Source organism: Manihot esculenta, chromosome 17 (assembly GCF_001659605.2).
Source record: "Manihot esculenta cultivar AM560-2 chromosome 17, M.esculenta_v8, whole genome shotgun sequence".
Classification (NCBI taxonomy): domain Eukaryota; kingdom Viridiplantae; phylum Streptophyta; class Magnoliopsida; order Malpighiales; family Euphorbiaceae; genus Manihot; species Manihot esculenta.
Window position 1 is genome coordinate 31,248,772 of NC_035177.2, and position 23,194 is coordinate 31,271,965.

Here is a 23,194-nt window from a genome sequence, read left to right on the forward strand (position 1 = left end):
GTCACTGCTGTTGCAAATTCTTGAATTTTTAGTTGGAGGTGTCTCAGATTGTTGAAGAAGAAATCATTTCCATTGTCTCCATTGCGGAGGACAATTGAAACCATCACCATAAGTGGGTCTCAAATTCATGCAAGCGTACCTTTGCAAGTTATAGAAGCCAATAAAGTGGCTCACAGGAGTTGTTGCCATTGAACCAGATACAGACAGTCATAAAAACCAAGAAGTACCATATTGCAAAGGCGGACTCACTTGCCAATCCCGTGTAGTGTCTTACCTCCTTTACAGGTTGACTAAATATGTGTCCGTCCCTAACATTAAAATACTCCACGTTTAAAATGCTGGAAATTAAGGAAGAAGAATTGAATATATGAGATCCTATCTTATTATTATTACTTCCAATATCAATGCCCTAGATTCTGGATCCAGTACAGAATAGAGGCAAATCTGGAGAGATTGTAATGAAGAAGCGGCTGTAAACCTCAAAACATAAAATTTTGGGTTTTTAATTTAATTTTAAGATTTGTTTGTCCTGAAGCTTAAGAAAAAGAAAATTTACATGAAACAGTTGGCCGTGGGAGGATGTGTTTGTCGTGAAGCTAAAAAATTAAACTAATAAACTCATAAATTATTAACCATAATTCATAAAACAATTGAAGCATTTGTCTCTCTGCTTCCATGTGTAGGCATCCACGTAAGCGTCTCTGTCTCCAATTGTACCGACTCAGCACTCTATTCCATAGGATTCCGTTCCATCCTTCACGACAGCTATACATAACATAACATTTTATACTCATCAATGCACGTGCGGTGCCTCACGTGAGCAAATCCTACGTGGAAATACATAATAAAAAAGGAAATTAATGCTCATCGTCGGCTATGCGGCTGCGGCTTAAAATTAGCTGCGCCTTACGACATTTATTATTTACCAATTTATCGTAAGCAGCCCTCGAGGGGACCTCAAAAGATCCTTCCGGATCTCATCTCATCTCATCTCATCTGAGGCCTAGCCCTGGTACATCGGCTGTACCGTGATATCAGCATTACCAGTGGGTCCCTGCTGGTGATAAATCAACGGTGATGATTGTGTGTGATGAGAGATTTTATTCCCTAGAAAAGGGCTTTACCTCTAGTTAGAAGACACGTACAGGATTTTTTACTATTAGAGTGAGTGAAAGATATTTTGATTGGGGATTAAGTTATTATCGGCCACGACATTAGTTGACTATAGATTGGTAGAGTAGGATCAGATTGTCAGGTGGGGAGGCTGTGCCTAATGCTTTACAGTCTCGTGCTAATATTTGTTTTGGTCGGTAAAAAATTAAAAAAAATGAATAAATAAATAAATATGGTCCAAAGAGATGAGCTGAGTGAGGCTGGTCAAGTGGTCAGTGGAAAAGAGATGAACCAGCGGTAGCTTCTCAAGTACTACAATTGACTACGGGGCATGGGGTTCGTGCATGGACTATTTTTGCAGAGTGCTTAGTGAAGATGGCTTTGACTGATATTCTACTTTTTGTTTGAACATTCGTACAACATTTAAAGCTCTGTTGATAAATTATAAGGAGCGAGTATTAAAGCTCCATTGATAAATTATAAAGAGTGAGTATTGATCTCGAAATCTTGAAATCGATATTTATATACTGTATCATCACAGTAGACGGGGCTTAGCGAATGAGAATTATAAACATTGGAATGTGAGAATGAAGGAAAAGAAATGTATTTAAATTAAATTAAATTAATATAGTTTTATTTACTATATTTTTATTTAAAATTTAATTAAAATAATATTAAAAATAAATAATAATTTTTATATAATATATTTCATATATAAAAAATTAATATTCAATTACTCTCAATAAATTAACCATAAAATATATTATGAACGTAAACTCTATTATTAGAATAAACAGTATTACTTTAAATTGAAAAAAATTGCTGAATTGAATTAATTCAGAAATTTAATTTAATTTTTTATTTTTTAATTTAATTTTTATTTTTAAAAATTTTAATTTTTTTAATTTTTTTAATTTAATTTAATTTTTAATTAAATTAAAAAATTGATAAAATTAAACTAAATCCATTTGCAGCAATAATATATTATTCTTAATAATATATAAAAATTTGATTAAAATTAAAATTAAAATATTTTAATTAAATTTTAAAATATTAAAAATAAAGTATAAATTGAATACTCGCTCATTACTTCACTGTTATTATTTAAACTTATCAAATATTGTATTGATATCATTCTGTTTTATTTATTCTTACCAATTTGTTATTACACTTACTCTATATAAGTCTTAGACTTATTGTCATTATTAATATAACACACTTTCATAAAACTCTACAGAAATATCCTCCATTTTTTAATCACTAACTCACACCTTCATAATGAATAAATAATTTAAATGTAGCTTATTAATTGCGGAAAATAATTGCCCCAAACGATGAGAATATTTTATTCCAAAATAGAAATATCAGTTGCACCTTTTCTCCCTTTTGTCTTCTGTTTATTCTGTCCTTCGAGACCTGAGGAATTTGGCCTTGTTTAGCTAATCTTCTATTTATACTTTACCTGACTGCTTCATCCTCTTGTATATACATATTGAGGGAAAAATTTATAATATATTCTCTGAGATTTATAATAAAATCTATAACGAAAAATAATTTAATCTATAAAATTTATTATATTAATAAGATAATCATTTTATTGAAAGTTTTTTATTAATTTATAATAATTTAATTTTTCAAATTTATTTATAATAATAATTTTTTTAATTTTAATAATTTATAATAATTTAATTTTTGTAATTTTAATATTTATAATAATTTAATACTTTTAATTTAAATTGACTTCATTAATTTAGGTTAGTTTAATAAAATATCTATTTTATTAATAAAATAAAAATTTTAAATTAAATTTTTTATTATTAAAAAAATCAAAAACTACAATATGTTTTTTTCATTTCAAAGATTATATCGTTGACGAAAAACGAAGTATGACCACCTCTTTCGTATTGCGAGCACGGTTGACAACAGTCTTGCTTTTGCCTTTGTGGGCGGCATGTGTCACTTCAATAGATTTACTTCAAGACTCGGCTATATTTATAAAAAAGAAAAAAAAAGTAAGTAAGATAATTTAAAACGTTAAAAAGACAAAAAGAGAAGTACTTGATCTCGAGCAAGGGAGGGGCCTTCTCCAAGGTTAGGTAGACTGGACGGGTGAGGACTCCAAATCTAGCTTGCTTGCAGATGACTCTACCAATACAAAATGACATTCCTCATTGCCAAGGTGATGTCCATTTTCCCTGGGGCTTTACCCGTTATTAAAAGAAAGGCTAAAGTCTCGTCCTCCTTCCTCATTAGGTGGACTCCATCATTCTTTAATTCTATCCAGTAATTTCAGCTTGTTTGGAGATATCCAAAATCTCCTGATGTCTAGTAATGTAGGACAAAAAATTTATTTTTTCACTGCTTCAGGGAAGAAGATATCTGGTCAAACAGGGTTAAGTGTTTTTCGACTACTGAAGTACTAAAACTCCTCGCTCTTGTGGGTACACAACTGGTATAACTGGAAGGAAACTGTTATGCTCGGTTCGATGTGATTGTTGAGATAAATAAACCAAAAAACCACCAGAATTCTCCAGCTATTAGGATAAAGATGGGCAACTGAAAGTCTGAACCTAAGGACATCCATAAAAAATGGATTCATGAGAAATCGGAGACTCGCCTTCAATTGCTTCTAAAAAATAAGGATTATATCCTTAGCAGGAATCAAGTCACTCATGTGGACATCCAGAGAAGGAGCAAAGACGTGGTAAGACTCCTGAGAAATATGGTAAGAATCATAGAAACGGTTTATAAGACGAATGACTTTTATAAGACAGTTTTGGCGACTGGCTTTAAATATGACACGATAAGCAGTGCAGTCATTATGGAAAGGCTAGATAAGCGAAACGGCGTGAGAAGCATAAAGCCAATATCAAGAGATCACGTGCCCCAAACCTTGAGAATAACTATCCGCTTCGAATTTGAAGAATCAAAAACTAGCGGGGGACCTCTGATACTACATGACAATTGCCCAAAATCAAGTCATGAGTTGTCACTGTAAGGCAGGGCCATGTAGTACAGACCTGATAAGTAAGAAATGCAGTCTTACTCGAGAAAATGAAGATCCGGACACCTAAACACTCGGTTCATCATTGAAGACCGCCTTTCCCTCAACAGGGCGAGTTTCGGCACGAAGTTACTGTTAACAAGCACAATACAATATATCTCTATTATATCTATAATTATAGGATCACCAACCTATTAACTAGTGACATCCATTATCATGCAACCGACCACTTTATTGTCGGATTATTGAGAAATTCTATATTCATCTCCACCCTCTATAATATAAAAGAAGAAGAATTATATAGGCAAAAGATACGCTATTCTCTAACACAAAAATCTAAGCAATTCATCACGTTCTTTCAACTCTTCAAGATATTGACTTGAGTGTCGGAGTGACTGCCGTGAGCACCCACAACTTCCTCATATTCTTTTGCTTACAGGTTCTAACTAATTAGAGCGCAGTTCAATTTTTACCATATCATCAATTTATTCTTAGCACCATCAATATTATATAAAATTATAATAAATATTATTTAAAATTATATATAATATTTTAAAATTTTAGAATACTAAAAATAAATATAAAAAAATAAAAAATCTATTAAAAAATCAAATCGATCAAATCGAATCGAATAAAATCAATTCAATTCAAATTGATTTTTATCCAAAATCAATTTAATTTGATTTTCATAAGTATTAAAATTTTAATTTTAATATTGATTATAGTCTAATTTCTCTATATTATCAAAAAAATATCAAAAGATATATATTATTGTTATTAATCGGTTGATTTTTTTATCAAAATCAAACCGAATCGAAATAATTAAAATTTTTAAAAATTTAATTAAATCAAAAATGTAAAAAATTAAATCAAAATTCTAAATTAATTCATTTGATCAATTTTTTAGATTTTAACAGAATATTGTGTACCTTAAAAAACAACTATCCATCGACCTTTATCTCTCCTGCCGTCTCCAAATGCAACAACAACCCATCATCCATACTTCCATCGCTTCCAACAACTAGAAAAGAAGAATAAAAAAAAGTTATGAGATACCTAGACAACAATATGCAATCTAATAAAAAGACATGCAATCCAATGACTAGTAGTAAGGAAAACTTAGAATTCTGGAGGAAGAAGCCAAAAAGTAACTATAGCAACCTCTAACCTTTTTCAAACTGAACAAATTACTGACTCACACAACACACTGCAAATCAACATAAAGTTGAAAACTTTATCACCACACAAAGGAGAGCAATGCAATAGAGCAGAATAATAGCTTTTGAGAGTGAAAATCAGCAAAAATTATCGAGTATAGCAGCATAGTCTCGAAATGTTAAGATTATCAAAACAATAATTACGAACACATTCATTAAGAACAACATCAAACTAAAATAAAATAATCAAAACTATATAATCTCAAATGATGAAAGAAGGCCGAAGCCTCCACTCCACTAAAAAATAAAACGATAATTATTATATTTGCTCTCCATTGTTTTCTCTCTCTTCTCTTCTCTCTTTATATTAAAAAAAAATTAAAAATGACTCATTTAATTTATTACAATAAAAAATTGACTCATTTAATTTATTATGAGACCATTTTTTAATTATAATATTATTTAGTAAATAAAAAGCAAATTGATGTTTTCTAATACATCACATTATTTTAATATTTTATATTTCATATTAATTTTATAAATTATTTTTTTGAGGAAATTTTATAAATTAGTTTAAGACGTTTTCCATAATAAACTCGAAACTTATGTCATAACTGTCCAACTGATCACGCCACGTAACTAAATCTACATAAAATAAACGAACCAGTATAGAATTTATCTCTATCAACGGTCCTGATTTGCTTTCAAGGTTTAAAAACGGTTGTGATTGGACCCAACAACGCCTAGATGCTCCCCGATATCTCCTCCCAAAAACAAGCCGAGCCAGGAGCCCTTACTGTCCGTAACAAGCCGAGCGGCCTGAGCCAGCATCTGCCATTTATCCGGTAAAAAATAAAAACAGACCCCACCACCCTTAAATATTTTTTAACCAACTTCAAACGATCCGTTTTAACCACCGTTAAAAATCTTCGGTACATAAATTAAACGCTCACTCTGCCTTCCCTCTCCGTCCGTGGCGCTCACTTCTTTTTAAGTTTTCTCCTCTCTTTCTCTCTCTCGAGCGTAGCATCCTGCAGAGAGAAATTTAATGAATATTAAAAGTTGAAAAAAAAAACTGAAAAGAAGGAATCGAATCTTACCTCAGAAGCTGCAGCGAAGGTTTTTATATACCGCCGAGGATATCCGTGCTCGCCATCCACGTTTCTACCATGACCGTGTTCTCCGGCAAGCAAGTGGTCCCGGTCGACTACGAGGCTGAGGTCTCGCAGCGGCTTCTTGAAGCTTCTCTAGCCGGTGATCTTAGATCGGCTCTCGAGTGCATCGCTGATTCGTTTGTGGACGTCAACTTCGTCGGCGCTGTTTCTTTGAAATGTAGAAAGAGTGAGGTCGTCTTACGTGATGAATCGCCTTCTGAAGTTCGCTTCGACTACGAGGAGTTTAAAACCGATGTTACGGCTTTGTTCATCGCTGTTCACGTTGGAAATGTGGCTCTCGTGAAGAAATTACTGGTAATGCCGTCGTTTCATTTATCACCTCGAGATTTGAACTGTTTTATTAATTTTTTACATTGTTATTTTTTTGAAAAAAAATTTTAATTTTCTTTGGAGCTTCTTCTCAAACTGCTGCTAGTGTCAAACTCAAATTTGTTTAAGTATTTTTTTTTTTTTGGAGCTGTATCTAGCTAATGAAGTTGAGATATTTGCTTATTGTGTTTAAGACAGTTGATTTCGGTGAGATTATAAGTTCGAAACTTTTTGAACATGCCATTTTTGGATTAGTTGTTTGTTTGCGCATTCTCAAATTTGTGCATTGTTTGAGCGCTGTCTCTGTCCTGTTTCGTATGGTTGCTTAGAGAAAATAAGAAAAAGCGAAAAAGAAAATATGATAGCCACTAACTTCTTTTGAATTTTGAATTCTCGTCATTTTAGCGCAAGACATAAGAAAATTTCACAGCATCTTTTTGAATTTTGGAAGATTCACATTGTATCTACGTCCTTTTCAAAAATTATCATTATTATATTTTCATTTTCATTTTCATTTTGCATAAGCAACCAAACAGAGTCGCTTTCTCTCTCACTCAGTTGGATAAAGTTTCAGAACTTGTTAATTAATGAAAATTTCACTTTTGTAGTGGTTAAGCTTTGTTGTATTCATTACGTTATTAAGTTTAATTTACTCCGCTTAACGATATTAATACTGAGGGAAGTTATTAAGTTTAATCTTGAAGTTCGATTTTAATACTTTTTGGATTTTTTTTTTCTGCAGGAAGGTGTATCTTATTTTGTGCTTTTATATGGTTTAGGCATTTTGTTTCATGTTCTTTACCGGAAAAAAGTATCTTGCATTCTCTAATTCTAAAATAAATAAGCTCCAGTTTAGTTCATGCATCGGATCTGCACAATTTACAGTGATGTACGTGAGAATTTACTGTTTATTAATTCAGATGGGTTGCGTGGCTGTTCTATTGGGATTTTTTTCCTTATGTACTCACATATTGGTTCATTTTCTAGTGTTTTCGACCACTAGTTATATTGTTTGATTTGTCTTTTGAACTCGGTGGAGTATAAGAAAAAACACTAATCCCGGAAATTTACATACGTATGTAGAACCTTTTTGTCCTTTTGCGTGCTTTATTCTTTGACCGACACTCTAATTTGTACTCAACGGTGAAACAAATTCACACTGGTTGTTAATTTATGAAAAATAATCATAATTTCTGGTAAGATTTGAGTGTGCAGGACTTGCTGTTTGTTCATGTATAATTTGCCAATGTTCTCTTCGCACATCATTCAGTATTCTTACCAGTCTGTGTACTGGATAACATATATTGAAATACTACAAGAAAACCATAGGTCACAAATATTTATAATACAATCTATTTCTCTTTTTGACCATATTAAAATCTATTTCACCTAAGGCAGGTTTGGCCTGCGACGCCCATATTGGGCTCTCTGATCACTGGTCAGAGCCTGAAGTACAGAAGGAGTAAATATACATGATACATCCCCCTTTCCCTTTAATTAATGAATATCATTTGCTTGCTCCAGGGAAGTTCCATGCTTCCTTGTCTTTATATCGGTATTTTCTCAACAATTCTCTCTCTGAGAGTGTCTATGCGTGCGGGATAGTGACTTCCTGTAGTCCTTGAAGACCTAGCTGAGAAATGTCTGTCTCGTTTTCTCATTTTTCCTGTTAGTCTTTTTAGATTTTAAGCTACGAAAGTAAGCAAAGAACATGGTCGAGCATGATGTCGCCTCATTGAGTATTTTGACTGGAAGGCAACAAATAATATTGAATGAGCTCAGGGCAATATTTGCAAGGTGCTAAAACATTGGGTTTTGCATGTGACAGAGCGTAGGTGCCGACGTGAACCAGAAACTCTTTAGGGGCTTCGCCACAACAGCAGCAGTAAGAGAAGGCCGCAATGAGATTTTGAAGATTCTACTTAAAGCTGGGGCATCCCAGCCAGCCTGTGAGGAAGCTTTATTGGAAGCAAGCTGTCATGGGCAGGCAAGGCTGGTGGAACTGCTCATGTGTTCTGATTTAATTAGGCCCCATGTTGCTGTGCATGCACTTGCAACTGCATGCTGCAGGGGATTCGCGGACGTTGTAGACGTACTCACAAAGGTAAGCCATATTGCTGCTCAAATAATCTTTTAGATTCCAACAAATAGTTTTAATAGGATGAAAATGGGCATTATTCTTACCTTCTTCTATCAATCTCTGAAGCATCTCGATAAGACCTATTCTCACTCCTTTTGACAGTTTGACTTCTAGCTTGTTAAAATGCAACTGTGCCATCTTTGTCCTGATCTGCTATTTTTCTGCATTCTCCAAGGAGTTGGTATGAATAATGTCCTTTTGCTCCACCTTATTGACTCTGGTCATTGAAAACATGTGCTGTACCCCCCCCCCCCCCAAAAAAAAAAAAAAAAAAAAAAAAAAACTTTTCACCGGTTGTCAATTTGCCAGCATATGAGAACCACTGGATTTCTAAATCTGTATGCAATTTTGAAATGATGGTGTTTGGGCCTTCCTTTGTACTTGTAAAGTGTTCTGCGACATGTTTAATTAATTTATAGCTGTTATGTGGTTAGCGTCATATCTTAAGTTACATCTAATTTATCTTTTTAAATCACTTCAAGTCTTCACTTGTAATTCAAATGTGTGACATGATTTTTCTCGCTTAATGACAGTGTGGCGTAGATGTCAATGCAACTGATAGATTGTTGCTGTTGTCATCAAAGCCTTCTTTGCACACAAATTTTGACTGTACTGCGCTTGTTGCTGCTGTTATCAGTAGGCAGATCGCTGTAGTTCATATGCTGCTAAAGGTAAATCTTACGTCTTTTACTTTAAGACTTTTCAGTTTGTATATTTAAAGGACTGAGAATGATTCATATAAGGGTCACAGTTTCTGTGGATTGTCTTCTTTGATGTCTTTTTTCTGGGTGCAATTACTGTCGAACAAAGTAATTTTAAAATTTCACATGAATTTTTTTTTAAACAACATTTTATCTGTAAAAGGTTAAATTTTGGCTACAAGCCGTCTTTTTCAAAAGGAAACCTGTAAAATCAGGATTATGGTAAGTGATGGCTATTGAAACTAGCCCAAATATGAATAATATATTTGGCATGCAGTGGCTTGCATGCATTTACAACATTCTGATAATAACTATGAGACAGATGGATCTGTACCTTTGATCAACTTAATTGTAAGATCTAGTAATTTTATGGAATCTAAACTGAAAGTGAACTTTTGCTTTTGCTAATAGGAATCTTTTCTGAGTCAAATAGAGCAGTACTTTTCTCTGTGTTTCTTTGTTATTTCCCCTTTTTCTTTTTCTTTTTCTTTTTTTTTTTTAAAATTATTCCTACTCTCAGTGTTGCTTTACTATTGGTTATTCTGATTACTATCAAAATGATAAAACAGGATGGTGCCAAGAAAGATGTCAAAGTAAGTCTAGGAGCATGGTCATGGGACACTACTACTGGGGAAGAGTTTCGAGTGGGTGCAGGACTGGCTGAGCCCTATGCAATTACCTGGTGTGCAGTGGAATATTTTGAAACTACTGGTGCTATATTGCACATGCTCCTCGAACACATTTCTCCAAATACTACTCATCTTGGAAGAACTCTTCTCCACCATGCCATTCTTTGCGGTAATGCTGGAGCTGTCAATGTGCTCCTGAGCTGTGGGGCCAATGTGGAGTACCCTGTCAAAACTAGAAAAACGGAGTTCCGGCCCATTCACATGGCTGCCCGTTTAGGCTTACCAACTGTGCTCAAATGTCTGATAGATTCAGGTTGTGATATAAATTCCAGGACAGACACTGGTGACACAGCTTTGATGATAAGTGCAAAATACAGGCAAGAAGAGTGTCTGAGAGTGTTGGCAATGGCTGGAGCTGATTTTGGCTTGGTTAATTTTGCTGGTCAATCTGTGTGCTCACTTGCTAGAAAAAACAAGTGGTCCCTCCGTTTTCAGCAAACAGTGCTTGATGTGATTAGGGCTGGACAGATTCCCGCATCAAGCAACATTTCTGTGTTTTCACCTCTAATCTTTGTAGCTCAAGCTGGTGACATAGTGGCCTTAAAAGTGTTGATTGACTGGGGAGAGATTAACCTTGATTATCAGGACGATGATGGTTTTGCAGCAGTTATGTTTGCTGCTTTGAATGGTCACGTTGAAGCATTCCAATTGCTGGTCTATGCAGGGGCTGACGTTAAACTGTGTAATAAAGCTGGTGAAAATGCTATCACCTTATCTAGAATGAGCCAAAATCACGATCTATTTGAGAAAGTAATGCTTGAATTTGCAATGGAAAGGGGTAATCGCAATGCAGGAGGGTTCTATGCATTACATTGTGCAGCTCGCCGTGGAGATTTGGACGCAGTCAAATTGTTGGCAAGCAGAGGTTATGACGTGAATCTCCCTGATGGGGATGACTATACTCCTCTCATGTTAGCAGCCAGAGAAGGCCATGGTTCTACCTGTCAGCTTTTGATTTCATGCGGAGCACACTGTGAATTGAAGAACTTTAGAGGTGATACAGCACTCTCGCTTGCAAGAAAATACGCTGGCGTGAAAAATGATGTTGAAACTGTGATACTTGATGAGCTAGCTTGCAAGCTCGTTTTAGGAGGTTCCCATGTACAGAAGCACACAAAGAGGGGCAAAGGGGCACCACATGGAAAGGATTTGATAATGATTGGAGGCAGTGGAGTCCTTCGATGGGGGAAATCAAATCGGAAGAATGTCATATGCCGGGAGGCAGAGGTAGGTCCAAGCTCAGTCTTTCGGAAGAATAGAAGGAACAAGGGTGACGCAGATGCTCCTGGAATTTTCCGGGTATTGACTACAAAGAACAAAGAGTTTCACTTTGTCTGCCATGGTGGATTGGAAATGGCTGAGATGTGGGTCAGAGGTATCAAACTTGTGACAAGAAGGGCTATTTGTTCTTGAACACAGGCTGAAGACATAAATTGCGATGTCTTGTTTAGGTAGTATATATATAAATGTTAATACTTCATCTTGAAGTAGTTTGAACTGTTAAATTTCATTGTAAAGGTTTTGATCCTGAGTAGCTGTAAATGCTTTTTCATCCAAAGTAAATTCAGCAGCATTTTATCATTGTACAGTTTTCCAGCTACTGCATTTTATTTCTTCACCCAATTTTATACAAAAATGACAACTCTGATTCGGTGAGGTAGCGATTGCGACCTTGAATTTCACATTCAGTGCGGACGAGAGCTTGACATTTCAACCACAAGTGAGGAACCTGTCACTGCGTCTACATCACTTCAGTAAGGTCAATGAACATGAACACCATTTACTCCCCATTTGGGAAATTCGTATCCAAGGTTGTTGGTGTAAAATCCCCGGCTGTAATAAGAATCACAAAAACGTATGGGACTTGAACATTTACCCTAAAATTAATTTCTACTACAAAACTAAAAAAATTACAATCTAGCTCTCATATTTTAATTAAAATTTACATTTTAGTTTCTATATTTTTAAAAGCTATCTTTGAGTTCTTAATGTTTTTAAAAAACTGATAAATAAATTTATGCCATAACAATCATCTATAATTTTCATTACTTTAAAATAAAAGTTAATTGATTTTAAAAGTTAATTGATCTTAAAAAACCTTACACAATTTCTGTTTTAATATAATTCTTTTAATTTTACTTTAATTCACTTAATCTTTGCGTTTTAATATATTTATAAAATTTTAAATGAGATAATTTGGCTAGTATGCCTTATATATTATTATTAGGTTAATTGACTGAAAAAAGCTGAATATTTATGTCATTTTATATTTTAATCTAAACGTTTAAATTTTAGATAAATTATATTTGTATTTATATATAATTTTAATAAATTTTTAAAATTAAAAATAAAAATAAATAATTTAATTATTAAATCTACTATTCACATTGAATTTTATTTTATAGTAATAATTGTGAATATTTTATATCACCATATTATTCGATCTTAAATAGCAATATATATAAAATAATTTAAAAAAAATATTTATTATTACATTTTGATAATTATTAATATAAAATAAAATATATTTAACAATTTAATTACTATTACTTTTAGAATTAAATATATCATTTAATTATAATTAAATATGAGTTAATATTATTTTTATATATAAAAATAATTTATATTTAAAAAATAATATAATATTATATTTTTCTGAATTTTTACATTTTAAATTTTAAAAATCGATTAAAATCACACAAAAATTACAGGTGATATCAAATTTAAAAATTTGTAGATAGGTTGCAAAATGCAAAGGTTAAGTCTTTTTAAATCAATTGGTCTAAAAATAAATATATACAATGACTATTATTTTTAATATAAAATAACTAATCTCAAGTTTTTGTTTATTAATAAAATAGTTTATTGGCTCCCTATTTTTTTAAAAATCTCTTCTTCTTCCCTCTTGCTCTTTCTTTTTTTAATAAAATAGTCTAATTAATAAAAGTGTCAAACAACGTTAGAGATATTTTTATCCTTTTATATGAAACATAATTTGATATATCAAACATGTTTGGTGAATGTGGAGCAACCGCATATCGATTAATGTCGAGAAAGTTATCTTCATCATCATAGGTGATGGTGATTGACAAACTGAATTAATTTGGATGGGAATGGTGGTAGTGTAATGGTAGTATCACTTCTCTAAATCTTAAGAGGGTAAATAGGCAGACTATGTGAGTACTGCCCGACAAATACCCCCCATTTGAGTTCTGAACAGCTTCCAACAATGCCTTAAAGTAGGGGAATAAATGAATAGACCACATTTTCAAAAGTATAAATTTATTTCGTCAATTCTTTTAACTCAAACTTAACTCAGCCAAATATAATCAAACTCAACATTAGTTCGTTCAAAATTCTTTCCAACAATTCAACTAATTTACAAGTCCAACAAGTTTTAATTAAAAAATTTGCAAGTTATAAAAATTAAATCATTTCAATTAAATGAGTATTTCAACCACCTAGCTCATGAAACTATAAACAAAAGAACTGTCAATTCTTGACAAGTTGAATATCTATAAACTTTCATGCGTCTATCAAAACATCCTACATATTAAACTCAAGTTTAACTCATTTACAAAATGAATCAAACCAAATCAAACTTTTATCAAGCCAAACCTCAAATAATTCATGAATTACTTGGGTCATTACCAGCCCTGTCAAGCAATTAAAAGATGGCAACGTTATAATAGGTTGGCACATCCTCGTCTAATTTATCATATGTTCATCATAAACCATGATGATAAACGCATAGAGGGGCAAATTTGGAGAATGTTCCATTGCCTTTATAATGCTGTGAAACAAGCATGCAGCCTCATTCTATCTTTAAATCAATAAAGTGCTACAGAAACATTACAGAAAGAGATTACAGTGGATTTTGATAATTAAAATTGGAATCTATGTATTAATGTTGTAGCCTAAATTTATCTTTAAAACAACATTATGATGCTCAAAGCGTCAGCCTCCAATAATTTCTCTTTCCTTAGCTTTACAAATATCTTCCACTGACTTGACAAACTTCTTTGTCAACTCATCAACCTGAAGAAATCATACATAAAAAGAAGTCATTCTACTGCGGAACTTGCCCATGAGGAGGGGAAAAATATGAACTCACCTCTTTCTCTAATCTCTTGATCTCATCCTTGGAAAAACTTGAACCTGCTTTTTTTATTGTATCTATTGCCTGTAAAATTGAACCAGTAAATGCACATAAATAAAAAATGCTTTTCACAATGCACTGCACCACAAAACTGTACTTCCTAGGTACCATCCTCCAGAGAACCGATCATTTGGCCATGCACTAGCAAGTTACATAACCACAAAATCAGAGGCCTAGAGATATTGCCTACTTGCTAATGAAGCTTCATCTATTAAAACTAAGGCCAGTTTGCCCCCTAAATGAAATATAACCACAAAATCAGAGGCCTAGAGACATTGCCTACTTGCTAATGAAGCTTCATCTATTAAAACTAAGGCCAGTTTGTCCCCTAAATGAAATATAACTATTAAAACTAGGCTGCAATCACAATTTGGTAAACGTGAACCATCTAGAAATTCATCCCTTCATGACCATGCATGGACACTGTTATTGAAATTAAATCTTTTATGAAATTCTTAACAGTAACTATGCAATTGCAACAAAATAAAATTACTGTCATGCCTTCTGGCGAGCCCTTCTTATACTTTGTTTCACATCTTCACAAGATTTGGAAACCACCTTACAAATAGCCTGCAAAATTTTCAGATAGAATGTCATATTAAAAAATCAATAGTAGCGAGAGAGGAAAATAAATAAACAAACAAACAAAAGAGGATTCATTATGTCCTCACCTGTATATGCTCTTTGGTTAATCTGATACATGGAAAGAGCACATCAATCTAGAGATCAAAAAGTCTTGCAATATTTAGGCATTTGTAAAATCAGATAAACACAAACTTTGCCAGACAAAATCCTTCTGCAGGCTATTAAGAAACAATGATAGACTTCGTGTGGACATGTAACAAGATAAGTTTGCAAATGCTTACGGTGGTACAGATGCAATCAATCGGTCACCATCCACTCTAGGATTTAAACCCAATGGTGATGAAACAATGGCCTTCTCTAGTGCCTTTAGGGTCTGCAGACACACACAAAAAAAAGTTGCAGGTAAGAGCTGAGTGGGAGACAGAGACAATTATGAGGAACACAAGAAAACAGTTTCCAGGATTGGAATTTATAGATCTCAGCAATTATTTCCAACTGCCTGCTTTTTTTTCTTCTTCTTCATGAAATTTTCATTCCAAAGGCAATATTTTCAAAAGTGAAACTAATTCCATCAATTGGCAGTAATCAACATAGATAGTGCATGATAAACAAGATAGCAAAATTTAGGAGAAAAAATTAAAGAGTATAAAGAGAACTTTAGGCCATTACATTTGGATCGTATGGATTCACAGACAGGGTTTTAGGATCCATAACTGCAACAACAGCTAACCTATTCAAGGGCAATTTTAGACCATCGGTTTCAACAATGATATGATCAAGCATTCCTGCAAAAGCATATCATAGACGGACATCATAATAATTAAAGCCAACATCTTTGAATACACTAAACAAAACTTAAAATAACACGGTCAGAGGTTAAGGTACCTGCAGATGCCCGTCCAGTTCGCAATTTGGCTAATTCACGAGACAATGCAACTATTGCTGCATCCATCTGCGAGGCAGCACCTGCCTTAATAGTAGGACCAATATCAGGTACAAATTGAACCGTATCCCCAGCAGAATCATCCTCTAAAATACACATATGAAAGGAATTTGTTTGAGATTCAATGAAAATCCTATAAGTTACTGTAAAGGTGCAACTATACATACTTGGAAACAAATGAATCGTATAGAGCTAAGCTATCTATCAGGGGCAAAACAGCTCCAAACAGAGTAAAACAGACTCCATTACAGAAAGGAGAAAAAAGATATAGAATTACTTGATTTTTTGCCCTTGGCAAATCCTCGACAATGGTCTCCGAGGAAATTAAAGGCAGGCAAATTTTGAGTTCTGTGAATTCCTGAGTTTGAAATGAGATGGTTGGAGAAATTGCCAATTTGGATGGCACAATTACAGCTACGACGAAGCATAACAGAGCTTGTAAAGGAAATCGCCCGTCTCAGATACATCGCCATGTTTCTCTTTTTTGTATCTGTTTTCTTTGCAAATTCGTTACAAGCGTCGTCTTCTGAGGTGTAGGGTTTTCATCCTTTTGGGAGGTTTTGGATTTCATTTCAGTGATATGGGGTTTATAGGGTTTTTGCTGCTCAAATTTACCAAAACGACGTCCCGTCTAGGTTTTTTTATTTTGTTTTATTTATTTAATAAATGCATCAACTAATTAGGTTTTTCAGACTTTAGAGAAACTAAAGCCTAGGTTTGAATTGAATTTAGCGTAAATTATGAAATTTGATAAAATTTTCACATTTTTTTTTTGAAAGCATAAAATTTTTACATATTAAACGGCTGATAAAAGCTTAGGGTTTAATCTAATTGTGATGCAACCTAGTAAAATAGTGTAGTAAAATCAACCCTTTCCAATGATTGTTGGCAATAGAGATGAGAATTTAGCTAATGGGACGGTTTGCAATACTGTAACAACTATATTCGCATTAGCATGTGAAATTAGATGGATTTAAGCATTTGTGATTTTAAAATTATGGATACTAAATAATTATATTTTGTAATTATAAATATTAATTAAATTTAAGAGTATTTTAGTTAAAAAAATTATTATATTATAAAAAAATTTACTATTTAATCACTCAATTTTAAAAAATTTATTAATTAATTTTTTATTAATTTTAATAGTTAAATATTATAAAAAAATTTAAAATGTCATTTATTAGTAAATTTTTTAAAAATTAATTAATAAATAATAGTAAAGAAATAAATCAATAAATTTTTAAAATATAAAAAATATTTTAATATATTTTTTAAAATTAAAAAATAATTAATAAATATCTATATTATATAGATTAAATAATAAATTTTTCTTATAATTATTTGCGCACATATGAACAGAATAACTAAATACTTAACTTTTTGAACAGAGAATAATTGTTTAATATGCTTTTGAAAGAAGAGAGACTTGATTTTATCAAATGAAATGAGTGAAGTAAATTTTCCACCAGGCTTGTCTCGTTATAGTGGCCACGACATCTGTACTTAATTTTAGAATTATTGGAATCAAGTCCCGTCTCTTTTAATATTATGGTGTACCTTTTCCGTAAATATAGTAAAAAGAATTAAAAAATTAAAAAGTCGATCGGAAACTGACAAGCAACCACTCAAATCCCTAAACCTAACCGTAGATATAAAAAAGGATGAGGTAAGATATGGTTAGAAGAGGCTATGGAACGAAAAGTGAGGCATCTATGTTTCCAATCAATCGTTTCTTCACTCTTATCTTCCATGAGACTAGTAGTTGTGACTTGTAAGGCATAGACAACACCATTTGACTGGCTCTATTTGGATTAGGGGACTAATGGAAGGGTAAGAAAAAGTAAGGATATTGACGACTTGTTTAGATGGGTGGAAAGTGGAGTTTATTACAAAAAAGTATTAAAAAAATTATTTAAAAATAATAACATAAAATTATTTATAAAAATATTATAATTTATTATAAAAAAAGTATAAAATAAATATGAAACTGATACTCATACGAAAATAAAAAAAAATAGTTATCATCACCACAAACAACAATTGGAGAGTAATAGATAGAAGTTGATTTTTTAGTCCATCACACAATATATAATCATTCCTTATGAGATTATGAATGAACCTTTTCTAGTCATTAAAAAGCTCGTTGATTTAGGAATGATGAAAAAAAAGTTCAATCTTTCTTACAATAAAAATAATTTTTTTATTAGTCATTAATATAAAAAATTATTCACGACAAAAGATGATACCTTAGAAAGAACTTGCTATATATCACTTTAACCAATTTTATCTTGAATTTGAGAGCTCTTTTCATAAGGGATATATTAATGGATAGTGATGATCTGAGATCCAGAGAAATAGAGTTTTTACAATGGGCTCCGTAAAACTTAGAAAAAACTTAAACCTAGAAGAGAATATTTCTCCTTTTATAGGTTTCATTTTGTCGGCTAGTGACGTGCCAATAGAACGAATATCAATAGACCATCTGTCCCTGCCACGCTGATACGGACGTACGAGGGAATCAAATCTCTGCCCCATGCGTAACGGCCTCTGATTCTCTCAGGGCGCGGGTAAACGGGTCTGCAAGATGGATGGATGGATCCTCTTTCGGGTTCTGGGCTGGACCGGTGAATAGGGACAAAGCAGGGCCTAAATGGGACCGGCCCAAGGTGCAGGGACGACGAGGCCGGTCCGATGGAGAGGGCCAGATAAACCCGGTCGTGAGGCTTACTGGACTGGACTGGACTCAGCTGGTGTGAATGGCTTGAGGATCTCCAAGAAATGGGCTATTTTCATGGGCCCGGCCCTGGACGGGGATGAGGTGAACTCAGAGGTCATCAATTGCCCCTTTACCTTCTCGGCAGTTATTGCTTCGACTGTCGAGGGGGTAAACCCCTAGAATCATTATGACCGCGTCTGTTGGAATTTGGCTTGCCCTTTCATCTTATTGCCGCTTGTAGCTTTAAATCTTCTCTATCTTTTTTCTATATTTAGCTTTCCTCTGCCTTTTGTGCGCACTGTTACCCTCACTTTCTTACTTTTATCTTCCCGATACATTTCCTTTCCTCTCTGGTGAATAGCCTTTAAGGATTCTGATGCTACCCGCCTAGAGTATAAAGTCGCTCAGTTTCACATTAAAAGCTCAGCCTCTGATTATATATTACTAACCTTTCCTTCTTATCCTTGGGATTGTTAACAAAACAACGAGATTTCTCTTCTCGATGGTTGGCTCTTCCCTCGCCCCAGCTCGGGCTTCTATGTCGAGCTCTCAAGGTTCCGAATCTTCAAGACTGTACACCAATGTCAAATCAATCTCAACTGCTTCAATTGTTCGAACTTTTGGATCCTCTCGGACCTTGAGATCGATCGCGAATTTCAGGTCAACAGGATCAAAGCCTGCCCTATCTCCTGATGATGCCTTTCCGCATATGTTTTACAATATTGAAAGTTTAACTTGTTCCATTGCTCTTCAGAATGTTTCGCTAATTTTCTGGTGTTGCCTTCACTTGTTCCATTGCCCTTCAGAATACCTTGCCGGTTTTTTATTGGCGCTTCGGGCAGGTGGACGAGTAATGATGCCGATCTCCCTGGGACTTTAACTCGAAGACTTATATTTTTCATGAGATCGGCATATAATATCTGAGCTCGTTCGTATGTATCGTAAATCACACCTCAAGACGGAGCTTAGCCGGCTTACGAAGTTGATTTTCCGAACTATAAGAATTCCTCTGAATCGAAAGCTAAGATAGTGGGGTAGGCGATAGTGATGTAAACGTAGATGATGATGTATCTGGGCATGTAAATCCTTTAAGGATAGCCTTTTATCCCGTAGTGTTGGTATTTGTGACATGCTGTAATGTGTTTTTCTTTTAATGAAATTTTTATTTTGCGTTCATACTCGAACTGTTCTTTCTTTATCATAACTGAAGTACTTAGATTGCTTGCTCCGTAACTGATATGCGGTTGTCGAAGCCGTAAAAAATAAACCTATTAAACAATCAACAATAAACTTGTAGATAGTGGCAATAGGGTCGAACCACAGGGAATTGACACCAATGATTTTCCCAATAATGACTAGGTCAAGTAAATAACAAGTAATTAAAAGAGGGGGGTTTTGATTTGATGATTAAAATTAAATAGCAAAAGAAAGCAATAATTTAAATAGATGAGAATTTCAACGAGAAAGAGATTCTAGCTGAAGTGTGAGTCTAATTCAGTTTGTTCAGAATTGATCATTGATTATTAAAGACTCCTATTTGATTTTAATAAATCAGTTTTGGTTGTGGAAGACGCTTCTCACAATCCAAATTCTTCCTTAGTTCTAGTTTGATTAGGAAACGTTCGCTAATCAAACACTAATCAACAAGTTGCCAAGGAACGTCCTTGGGGCATTGTAGCATCGAACAACTGTTGACTGCATTAAGACTTAGAAAAACCCAATTCTATCCTTGCCAACCGCGTGGTCAAGTTTAGATTATGCAACTTGATTAAATGTGTATTTGAACAACCTAAGCAATTACGGACCTAAATCATTCAAACAATATTACTTAAGCAATTTAAAAGCAATGGGCCCTTATTGATTCTAAAAGCAAAGTAATAATTATGGAAAAGATCAGTTTGCATAAATATTGAAACAAACAAGAGTTCAACAATGGAGTATTAAACCTCCCAATTCATCACAAATCTGAATATTCTCAACTTCAACTAGAAAATAAGGAAATTAGCCACTCATGGTGGACTAAATACACAAAAGATGGAAAAGAAAAGAAAATAGAGGAGCTGCAGAATTTCTGGCGTGAGGAAGAGGAAGCTCAATAGCTGATCCGAAGATGCCCTTGCTGGTTTTGAGACTCTCCTTTTTATAGCTGAAGAATTCTCTAGGGTTTTGAAATCCCTTTTGATTTGGTGTTGGACTCTTTTCTTTTTTTTGATGTTGAATTTAATTGCAATTGAATTTCCTTGGATGAGAAGCTCTTTCGTGGCTCTTGGATTTGTGTTGGCATTGATTGAGTTGGATTTGGACTGCTAAAAATTCGGATTTCTGTTTTCTGCTGTCTTTCCCGCTCTGCTGTCAAGTTTCTGCTGTCAAAGTGATTTGCCCGGTGGTTTGACCAGTTTCTTCAAGTGATTGGGCAAATCACTGACCAGATCGCTTCTCTGTGAGTCAGTCCTCTATGTCTCTGCGAGTGATTTGGCCAGTGATCTTCGAGTTTCTTGGGCAAATCACTGCCCATATCACTGCTATCTGTTGCCTCCGGGTTTCTGCTTTAGCTTGATCTGGGCAGTGATTGGAGCAGATTTTTGGGCAAATCACTGGGCAAATCACCTTTTAGTAAATTTTCTGCACTTTTTCTCCAATTTTCCAATTTCTTCCTTTTCTGTAAAAACAAGATAAAAACCATAAATTAAACTAAAAATTGTGTAAATAAGCAATAATAATTATGATAAAAATGTGGCTAAATTATGCTTGATCAGTAACTTTTCCCGAGGGATCTGCTGTATTGATTTCTCCTTCTTGCCCCTCTAATCGTTCAGAACTAGAGTTCATTCAGCCAACTAAGCTTTTGACTTGCTTTTTCCGAGCTGGACTAGTCGTACTCGTGGGTTTTGTTTTTAACCTATGAGCCGAGCTTTTGACCTTCTTAGGTAATAAGCAGGGCTGGTCTTTATCATGCTTCCATCTGCTTGTGTCTTTGAGCTTGGGCTCTGTTTTTAACCTGTGAGCCGAGCTCTTGACCTTCTTAGGTAGTAAGCAGGGCTGGTCTTTATTATGCTTCCATCTGCTTGTGTCTTTGAGCTTTTTATTTATCTTTTTCCGAGCTGGATCAGTCATAACCCTGAGCTCTATTTTTAACCTGCGAGCCGAGCTTCTGACCTTCTTAGGTAATGAGCAGGGCTGGTCTCTATCATTGGGTGAAAGGTCCGAGTGGAGCCCGGTCTTAAGGTTTGAGCGAGTTGGGTTTGTTCTATGCCGATGGTATGTGGGCTTTTGGGCCTGTCCGTCAGTTGCTTTCGGGTGATGGGCTATTGCCGTGGGCCCAACCCTTAATAGAGGTGGCGGAGTCCAGCGAGCGTCGGTTATTTCCCCTTTATCTTCGATTATTGCCCCTTTACCTTCTCGTCAGTTATTGTATAACTGATGAGGGGGTAAACTTCGAGAGTAATTAATGACCGCGCCGCTCCAAGACAAAATTGTTCAGAGTGACACTGCGTTTCATTATTGCCTTTCTTTTCAAATTCTCTTTGTCTCCTGAAGAAACTTGTTCTCGTCTGCTCTCTGTTTTCCTTCGACTTCTTCTGCCTTCTCGACCTTATTGCTTTTCAGGTACGCTCTTTTACTCTTCCATGGAGGATTCTAAACTTTCCGATGTTGCCAATCTCGAGTCGCACATTACTCCTTCTTCCATAACCAAGTATATTTCTTGAAGTTATTTAGATACTCCTCTTTACCTTATTCGTGCTCCTCTCCGGAATGAAAGGATAGTTCTTCCAAAACCTGCCCCTCCTGGTTTGGTAGATCTCCAGAGAGGTCTTCGCATAGTCTTCTTTCTTAAATAGAGGGATTTCGGTCTGACCTTCCCTTTCACCCCTTTCTTCATCGAGGTTTTCCAATATTTTGGGATAACCCCCCGGATGTTGTCCCCGAACTCTATTTTGTTTATGGCTTGTTTTGAATCCATTTGTCTGAGTTGGGGTTTTACACCCACAGCATGTCTATTTGTCACTTTCTTCCGCCTTGTTAGGGCGACTCAGAAATTTTACTATTTTTCCCCCCGTGGTGGATTGTCTCTTTTCACGGGCTACAAGGATTCAATAAAGGGATGGGTAGAGAATTTCCTTGTGGCGGAGCTAAGAAAAGATGTTGACGTGTCGTGGGGAGTGAGGCTAGACTGGGAGGATGTCCCCCCGGGCATCAATGACCTGCCCCAACTAAGCCTCACCGAGCAGGTGGGGTATCTCCGACTGACTTCTATTGACAAGAAGTATGACGTCGAGAGATGTATGTTCGTGTCTAATCTTAGGGATATCCGGGACACGGGTATAGTGCCTTGTTTAGCAACTCCGCTTTTCCTCGTAAGTGACATTAGAAAGTACGCTAACTCTTTCTGACTTTATGTTTTTTGGCAGCTTCTAACGTTAAAATGGATGAGATCAAGCCCCCGAAGAACTTGGTTCTGTCCCGGGAGAGTATGAACGTTGCTTTAGATGCCCTCCTGGC

The 23,194-nt window shown here is 34.6% G+C and overlaps 2 protein-coding genes across 3 annotated transcripts; one reads left to right on the plus strand and one right to left on the minus strand.

The window, feature by feature from the left end:
- The first annotated feature begins 6,221 nt into the window (after positions 1–6,221).
- Positions 6,222–11,869, plus strand: LOC110604991 (ankyrin repeat and KH domain-containing protein 1). Of its 2 annotated transcripts, XM_021743273.2 has the most exons (4): positions 6,222–6,743; positions 8,587–8,862; positions 9,432–9,569; positions 10,169–11,869. In XM_021743273.2, the coding sequence occupies exons 1-4, from the start codon at positions 6,444–6,446 to the stop codon at positions 11,699–11,701; spliced, it is 2,247 nt and encodes a 748-aa protein (XP_021598965.1). In that variant the 5' UTR covers positions 6,222–6,443; the 3' UTR covers positions 11,702–11,869. The 2 variants fall into 2 exon arrangements, with proteins under 2 accessions (XP_021598965.1, XP_043808240.1); XM_043952305.1 differs by lacking the exon at positions 9,432–9,569.
- A 2,182-nt stretch (positions 11,870–14,051) lies between these two features.
- Positions 14,052–16,562, minus strand: LOC110604638 (ribosome-recycling factor). The gene is made up of 8 exons (XM_021742897.2): positions 16,253–16,562; positions 15,918–16,061; positions 15,702–15,817; positions 15,314–15,405; positions 15,119–15,140; positions 14,949–15,017; positions 14,403–14,471; positions 14,052–14,326 (listed from the first exon to the last, which is right to left on the minus strand). The coding sequence occupies exons 1-8, from the start codon at positions 16,446–16,448 to the stop codon at positions 14,246–14,248; spliced, it is 789 nt and encodes a 262-aa protein (XP_021598589.1). The 5' UTR covers positions 16,449–16,562; the 3' UTR covers positions 14,052–14,245.
- Positions 16,563–23,194: the final 6,632 nt, after the last annotated feature.